The sequence below is a fragment of the Ictalurus punctatus genome, chromosome 3 (assembly GCF_001660625.3).
Source record: "Ictalurus punctatus breed USDA103 chromosome 3, Coco_2.0, whole genome shotgun sequence".
In the NCBI taxonomy this organism is placed as follows: domain Eukaryota; kingdom Metazoa; phylum Chordata; class Actinopteri; order Siluriformes; family Ictaluridae; genus Ictalurus; species Ictalurus punctatus.
In genome coordinates, this window is record NC_030418.2 from 25,883,964 (window position 1) to 25,892,921 (window position 8,958).

The window sequence follows — 8,958 nt, forward strand, 5'->3', positions numbered from 1 at the left end:
TCCACCCCTAGCCATTTCAGGTATTTCATGTGTTCCAGCTCAAGCACCCCTGCTGCATCCAATGAAGCCCTTGATTAGTTGCATCAGGTGTGCTTGAGACCACACCTGTTGTGAGGGATTCTATTCAGAGGGGTGAATACTTTTCAGACTGGGGAAGTCATTATAAGTTGTATTTTCAGTTGAATTTGGAGAAACCACTTGAAGCATTCACTGTGTTGAACTGTTTCAATGGCTTTAGTTTGATTTGTTCATTGCAAACAGATGAAAGTCTGTAAAGTTTGACAATAAATCTGATTTGCAATGGGGGTTGAATAATTTTGATTGCAACTGTAGATCTATCTATACCTTTAAGCATTATGACTACACCTTTAACAGTGTTGTTGTAAACGGAGATCAGCTGATGGAGGAAACACACGCCCCATGGTGAAGCGTCGGAGCACAGAGCCATCATTTTCCACACAGTGAGAGAGAGAGAGAGAGAGAAAGAGAGAGAGAGAGAGAAAGAAAAGGAAAGGAAAGGAAAGGAAAGGAAATCTGGAGAGCTCGGCTCATATAGGTGGTATTTCGGATTTGGATCAATCAGGAGTCGTGGTAGGAACAGAATTTGGAGCCGAGGACTGAGAAACCGGTTGTGGATCGCGGAAGCAAAACAGTACCATGTTATTGTAGGAAGAATTATGAGAGGTCTGTGGGAGTGCAAGCAAAAATACAGCGCTAGCTAGCTGTAGGTGCCGGTGAACAAATGTCAAGCCTGTGCTGCACGGTGGATCGTTTCGGGCACATCGTCGTGAAGCTTCTCTAACTTACATTTTGGATAGGCAATCACAAAATGACCGAATAAACAAACAGCAGCGCGCGTGCATTCTGGTGTTTAGACTCGGATTAAGGCTCAAGTGTTGTCATGGCTTGTCAATATTAAAATCGCGCTGAATTGAATAAACAGCGCTTGTTTCTTTTCAAAGATAAAAATGTGCAGCATTAGCCAGTGATGTTAGTTCGCGTTGTCTCTGGACGTCTTTGTAGCCAAATCGGATTAGCCTCAAAACTATTTTGCTAGCCGCGAACGAGTCGCGAGCAAAAAAAAAAAAAAAAAAAAAAAACTAGCTAAGCTAGTCGCTAGGAGTTAGCTAGGTCGCTAGCTTAGCTGTTCGTTCGGTTTTGCCTGAACTGTAAAACAACATACAAGTAATTTTAAGTAAAGAAAATGGACTAGTTGTTTTAATTCGTCAGTGTCTACATCGATGATAGGCCGGCGTGTTGTTACAGTAAGAGTGTGTTGTTGTTTTTACCGGTCGCTTGATGTTTGGTTAGCTTGTCTTTCAGCTAGCTAGGTTTGCTAGCCGGCATCAGGGTAGCTTTTGTGGAGCACAAACAGAGTCGCTCAGCTGGTTTCGGGGGATAAGGAGAGAAGGAAGGAAGGAAGGAAAAATTGCAAGTTAGAATAACTTCGCAATGAGTTTGATCGTGTCTGAATATTTATCACAACACTAGCTACTCAATGTCATAACGGCAGCATAAAGCAATATATGGAGTTTTCAGTGGACAATTTGTGCCTTGCAAAAAAAGAAAAACAAGCACCAAGGTCTAACAAAAAGAAACTTGGAGTGTTCGAGCATTAAAAATCAAACTCACGAGTTGAGTTTAAATTTATCTAGGTTATCAGAAATGTCATCGCTTTTTCGGAAAGGTTAGAAAGTGTTATTTTGTGCATCTTTGAGTTTAGTTCTGCGCCTTACAGATCAATGTTTAATTTTTCGTGGCCTCGTGCTTTTGGGATATATTCAAGAAGCAGTCCTGATTTCGACATCATTAAAAGTGGGAACACATTCCGAAAAACATGGACTAACTTTCCATGACGATGCCTGAAGATCATATCTGACTGATATTAGTGAATGGAGGTAGCTTTGATGCACCGTGTGTGTTGTCACCGTAAACAGGCGTCGAAAAAGAAGTGTGCTTCTAGTTGAGAGACTTTGGGCGAGTTGCTCTTTGCTGTGTTTTGATTCACTTCAGTTCCCCCTCCCCCAAGCTACAAGTTGGCCCAGTGGAAGTGCTCTTCTTCGCCCATGCACTCAGTCTGCACTCTGTGTAGGTCAGCTGTGCGAGCTGAACTCTCCGAACCCTGAGCTGCAACTGACTCGAAGGCTTCAGCTTTTTCACCCTCACCACCAGCCAATGTGATGGAACTGATGTTCGCAGAGTGGGAAGACGGAGAGAGGTTCTCCTTCGAGGACTCGGACCGCTTCGAGGAGGATTCCCTTTGCTCCTTCATCTCGGAGGCAGAGAGCCTGTGCCAGAATTGGAGAGGATGGAGAAAACAGTCCGCTGGTCCAAATTCACCTACTGTTAAGATTAAAGGTAACAGAGTTCACCCTGGCGTGTTAAACGGTCTGTGTATGAACAGTCATTGTCATTGTAACGCGATCCCTGTCACTCCTCTGTGCCCTTGCGCCTACCTCTGACCTTAGAAGATATTTTCAGAATTGCCTGACAACCCTGTCACCCAATAAGTCATACTTGTAAAGTCTGCAGCACCACAATGTGGGAGTCACTTATAGTTTATGTCTTGTAGGTTCTCGAAACGGGGGTCCCCAGGTATCCGTCAAACACGGCCAAGGGGTCGTATTTATTTAAAAGTCATCTTATTGTTGATTTTATGTTCAACCAGTAAGTTGTTAGAGGTGTTTATATGGAACAGAACAGCTTTAGTTTAATCACCATTTTAAAAGAAATAAAACTAGTAAACTTGCTGTTTTTATATGATCATGCTTTGAATCTGCATTTTTAACACGATTAACACAGCTGGTTTGGGTTATGTGTCTGGACCCTAACCCTAAACAGCTCCTCACATGAAAATGATGTTGGTTGTACACTGATCTTGTTTGCAAAAAGTTTAACCCTTGATTATGAGATTAAAAACAAAACCAAATACATGTAAAGGCAATGTAGCATCTGTAGGTTGGTTTAAAACTTCCCCCTTTCCCATAGTAACGGTTCATGTGGCCTTTATGTAAAAGATGACTAGAAATTAGAGCTTATCAAGATTACTGAGATAGTGCACAGAGTGTTCCTCGGGGGCTGTAAAGCTCAAATAAAGTGTATTCTGTGATACTACTTTCTAGAGAAAAAAAAACCCCTTACTTCAAACTGACTGACTATGTAGTTTTCTGTTTGTATTTCAATTGAAATAGCTGTACAGTATGAGTGACTTGTTGATTAGCCAGACCATACAGGGTTAGTTTTGTTATTTCTGAAAGTTCCTGGTGTGAGAGAAGCTCAGACTTCTGAGAACCCTGATGTAGTAATGTGTATCAGCAGAGGCCCTAAATATTGCATCTTTATGATTGTGAAAGCAAAACTGCGCATGCTGGAACTTTTGTAATTGAAGGTGTGAGAGTAATATTTATTAAGCAAGTCAGTCAGGGCCTTTTTTCTCTCCAGACACAGGCCTTATGGTGTTTGGATTGAACGAGCAGTGGGGGTTGGGTGTAGTAGAGCAGAGGGAAGGCTGTAAAAAGAGCTTTGTCTTGTGCAGGTCACTGCCTCAGAGCAGGGTATTGTGGTTAAGCAATTAACCCCCTATTTAATAATTCTGCATAATGCTGCTGAGCTTGTACAGCAAATCCCCTTGTTTTTGGTTTAAGTAGTAAAGTTTAGGTATTTTTCACATGCCCAAAGATTTTCATGGTTCAGGATCACTTGGACATTATTTTATTTTGAACTGTGGGTGCTGACTGTCCTTGTGTTTTATTTACCAGCTTCAAGACAGGAGGTTGATGAGTAGTACACTATCAGACATGTGTGTGTATATATAAGACAAAGCCACATATGTTTACTAGCTTCCTGTTCAATGGCTTAGTCAGATTATGACTGGCTATGAGTGTACCGCATGGAGTAACTGAGTCAATGTTCATTCACTTACACTCGCAGTCCTATCTTTTACAATTTTGATTCTACAGCATTGTGTATCATCTCTTCTAGAAGCAGTCATTTTTTCCCTCTTCCTGAGGGAAATTGAGGAATATTATCACATTAAACATCATGTGACTGGCATGGGATTTTGGCCTGACAAAGACCAAGACACATGATAATGGGTATGCAATAACCGGCTCCCTAGTTCAGTAGTCGGCACCGATCAGAGAGTCGGCCATTTTAAGGACGGTCTCAATTGCAAAATCCTTCCAGTGCACTGGAATGTTCGCTTCCTAAAAACTCCCACAATGCACCTCAAAAACCAGAGCCAGCATCCATGCTCATGAAGTTACATTACGGAACGGAAGTTACGTCATGTTTTCTGAAGCCTCTCTACTCGAAAAAAATGGGGGACGAACTGTCAGCCAACTTCCGGCTACAAATGTAAGCTTGTTATTGTTGATGTTGTAGCTCTAAAGTGAGTACTTACGTCAGCGATTTTTAAATTTATCTGACGTTCAATATATTGTTTGAGTTTTAAGTGTTTAATGATTTAAAAAAAAAAAAAAAGTCCACTAGCTTGCCTATGATTCTGCTTGACATGACAGAAATACGTGTAATTAAGTGAACAAATTTTATATGGCATATAAAATTGAAATATTTTCTAGTTTTTGGTGATGTTTTACAAGGCAAATACGTAGTTATGTCGCTGGAAATTCAGTTATCAGTGTCCCAAGATGTAGTGAGCCAGGGTCCTTACCAGTGCCCGAACTTGTGTACATGATGTGCTGATTCACCTCCTACTGAACTAGGGAACTGGTTGAGACATGCCCCTAATCTCACAGGTCACATCTCAGGAGTTCTCCAGGCATGTCACCCAACCGCATTTTTACATTTTATTTAATATTTAGATTTTTAATGTATTATTTAGATTACTGTCCTACTTGTATTTCTTTCTGAGTTTTATAGTCTTGTGGTACACTACACTTGCAAAAGAAATAAAGTATTCATCAGAGAAACGTGCCACTGTTTCACCTCTTCTCCTCTCCCCTTGCAGGTCAATCACAGTATCCCACTCTTTCTCATTGCAACAACGAAACAACACAAAATTCAGTGATATAAATTTCACTCAAAGATTCACATTTACAATGTAAAATATTGTCCATTTTCAACAATCTTCAAAACCCCCTACAATGTTCCTGTCTTATTTGAATGGGAAAAAAAGACAAAATGACGCTGCCCTTAAACCCCTGATATTAACAGGTCTTCGTTCTAGACGAGCAGTGTATTGGTGCTGGAACTGATTCAGTTTTGGCTGCTGACACCCTGTCTGTAATGTGGTGAAAAGGCACTGAACCTTCCCAGATTTGGAAAAATGATGATAATCAGCTTTATTTATAATGTCAATCTGAGAGTATGTGACCAAAAACTAGAGAGACAACTCATTGTTAACTATAAAGCTTTGGCCGGGCTCCTGTACATATGGTCACCAGATCGGGCAAGCATAAACAAAGGCTATCTTCTCAGCCTTGAGGCTGTGGGTCAGTGCCTACTTCCCGTTTAGGCTGGAGTATTTAAGGGCAGCGGTTAGGGTTGCAGAAAAACGATCCATGTAAGACTTGCATATTAATCAGTCACTGGATCCAGCATCTACACTGCACTAGCAGGTTGCTCCTGCCTCATTTTGCACACAAATGGGAATCCCTTTTCTGTTGGGCAGCCAGGGTCTGTTTGTATTTTAGAGACTTTTTCTTCTGACTAGTATGCCTGCATGGATTTGGTCCTTTCAACATTCATATGATCTGACAAATGTGAAAATATTATTTTGGTCCAAGTCTTAGAGCCCTGTCTTTATCCATGCCATGTGGAAATGCGTTCACCCATCTGTTTTGCCATATTGCAGATGCAGGGAGTAGCGCTACATTATTAGCATTCCATATTGAGCAGTGTTTATTGTGGCAGTGTGCTTTTTCTAACCAGTGGTATACTGTGTTTTTTTTTATTTATTTTTTATTTTATTTTTTTTATTTTTTTTTTTTTAGTCCTGAAATCGTGGCACCGGCTCATTACAGCACTGTCAGTGTGTTTCACTCAGTACGTTTACATGGACAACAATAATCCAATATTAACTCGATTAAGACAATACTCTGATTAAGAAACTACCATGTAAACAGTGATTTTTAAAAAATTTTATTTTATTACCTTAATCAGACTGAAGTCATACTTGAAGTAAACACGAATCGAATTAAGACATGTAGAGTATTCTTGTTTAAGTCGCATTATTGAGGCGCATTACAGACATGTACACACCTTAATCACACTGTTAACCTCGTGTGGGAATTTTCACCGCATTTTGCGGAAAACAAGAGAGCGCGGCTGTGTCTGAAACCACGTACTTACCTACTATATAGTAGGAGAAATACATGTACTATATCATAGGTGAGATGCATGTATTTCGGTTACTATATAGTATGTAAGTACGCGGTTTCGGACGCAGCCCACGGCTTCAAGCAGTCGTCTATTTACACGTACAGCATGACAAAAAATTAACCGCACTTGAAGCATTCGTAAAATTAAAAATGAAACACTCAAAACTGTGTACAGTACCATAACAAAGATGAACCGTATGTTGATGTGTGAAATTCTGGAGGGAATGTCGGACGGCGTGGTGCGGTGACGCAATGACGTGTGCCGTTAATCGATGCCCGTTCTACAACATGTAAAACGGGAACAAGAGAGGAGTATTTTTAAAAGCGACTCATGTAAACACCTTAATCATAATATTGTCTTCTTCAGAATAAGGTCAATAATTAGATTATTACTGTCCACGTAAACCTAGTCACTGTGATCAGCTCGTTGACTTTCAACACCACTTCTACTTTTGAAAATGGAGAGCTTAAGAAAGGTTGCATAGAGTTTTGGTTCTTTTCACACTGTCTATTGTCTGAACAATTTCTTCTTCTCAATTAGAAATGAACAGCAGTTTTGCAGCATAAAGCTGTTTATGGCTTTCTCAGTGCTGACTCTCCTTCTGTCCAACAATGACTTGAGAAAATTGATTGCAGATGAGCAATACACAGTTTCAGTGTTGAATTGTGTGATGCAGCATTCTCAGCATCTGTTACGTCAACTCTGGCTCAAAAGTAACCCAGGGTAGTGGATTACATCGCCTTAAGTTTGTTTCTTCTCATAACAGACCCCCTAATGTTAGTGAATGCTATCCTGATGTATGAAACCAAGCAATTTAGCCCATTAAAGCTCAGTCCGATGAACTTAGAATCGCACATGGTTTTAATCATAACACTTCTCCACACCACCAATGCATCTTTTTTTTTTTTCTTTTTTTTTTTATTTTTTTTTTTTCTTTTTTTTTTTTTTAAATAAATAAATTTTCCATTTGACCCACCCTTCTTTCATTTTTTTTGGCTAGAGATGAGATAATATTGAGTAAATATACCAGCACAATCCATGAACAACTGTAAACAATTATGATTTAATAGTTGACATGGTCTGCACTGGTGTACAGTGTGTAAGTAAAGTTAATATATTTTGGAACAGTGGGTATGCATCAAGACTCAGAAAACAGTCCATACAGGATCTCATGGACTTTAAAAATAAATAAATAAATAAATAAATAGTGATTGTTGCAGCCAAAAATGTTTGATTTTGCTGCGGCTTTTTAAAACTTTTATGATGCAATTTGCACGTTTTTTACCGCATAAAACTACTTGAATTAATGTAATCAAGTATGTAGCAGTGATGTTTGTTGGAGACCTTTTAGCTGTACTCCTGTTCGACGCACGTGAATCGAAGAGGGCTGTGGCTGAATACGTGTTGTAATGACGTCACACGACGCGTCTTGATCCAAATCTGCGGTAATTTTTAAAAATCGCAAGCTCCTTTGAATATTGAGGAGTTTGCTTGAATTTGTGTTAATTTCTGCGATCGCAAAATCCTAGTGGGACTGATAACAGCCTGTTGTAAAAGTTGTGAAGTTTTGACAGGGACTCAAAGAGAACCAGCACTACTGCATAGGTAAATTTAGTAATTGTGGTGTTTCAGTAAGTAATAAATCCATTATAATGTGTACTTCATACTTGTAAGCAAAATTCTTTCTTGCTATTTCACTTTGAATGGAATGGAAGGATGTTTTACAGTTAGTCTTCAGGTTTTATAGAGTTTTGTAAGTTTATATGTTGCTCAAATCTCAGTTATGTGTCTGTGTGTGGTGTGGTGTTTTTTTTGTTTTGTTTTTAAAAAGAACCTTTTGATTCAGTTGTGTTTTTACATTCGCACTTCCTCTTATTGGAGTTTGGATTCGAGTGTTTTTGGTAAGGGGATATTTTAGTACTGAACCTGTAACCCTTTTGGACTTTCCATGCTGGGACTTATTGGCAGCTGTCCTACCCCCACTCACTTTATAATCCTTTGTGTGCAGGGTCTGACGACTTGAGCCTCATTTCTAAGGCTTGAACTATTCTCCACTTTTCATTTGTCTGAACTGTAGCCATCATCTGTGTCTGCATTGTTTTGACAGCTTGCCTCATTCCAAATACGCTCGGCTGTGATGCATGTGCTTGAAAGTGTATTGGTAAAGTGCGAGCAGCCGTTTTATTTTTGTCACAGAGCCAGCGTGTTTTCTGTCCTCAAATGAGGTTAATCGGTCATTGATTTCTCCTGTGTGTATGGTAGCCTGTGACAGTCTGGTGAAGAATTCCTGTGATTAACAAAACTGTTTACGTTCCTTAAGGAAAATGTCAAGGACTGCTAGATGCCCCCAACCCCCCCCCCCCCCCCCCCCCCCTCTACACTTTCTTAACAAGAGAATATTTGACTCTAGAGATTACTTAAGTTTGTATTGTTATATGAGAGAACTGTTCAACCTTGAGGTCTCAGATTCTTGCTCTTCTCTCAGATGGACAGGTCATCCCTCTGGTAGAGCTATCAGCCAAGCAAGTGGCATTCCATATCCCATTTGAGGTGGTGGAGAAAGTTTATCCTCCTGTTCCTGAGCAACTTCAGCTTCGCATCGCCTACTGGAGCTTT

General features: G+C 40.0%; 1 protein-coding gene across 2 annotated transcripts in view; it reads left to right on the forward strand.

The window, feature by feature from the left end:
* The first annotated feature begins 315 nt into the window (after nt 1-315).
* zswim8 (zinc finger, SWIM-type containing 8) overlaps nt 316-8,958 on the forward strand; it is a 50,752-nt gene continuing 42,109 nt past the window's right edge. The window contains exons 1-2 of one of the 2 annotated variants that reach the window (XM_017463566.3): nt 316-2,358; nt 8,828-8,958. The exon at nt 8,828-8,958 is cut by the window's right edge and continues 23 nt beyond it. In XM_017463566.3, coding sequence (XP_017319055.1) covers nt 2,181-2,358; nt 8,828-8,958 — 309 coding nt within the window. In that variant the 5' untranslated portion in view covers nt 316-2,180. The remainder of the gene's footprint in view (nt 2,359-8,827) is intronic. The other variant, XM_017463567.3, reaches the window with a different exon arrangement.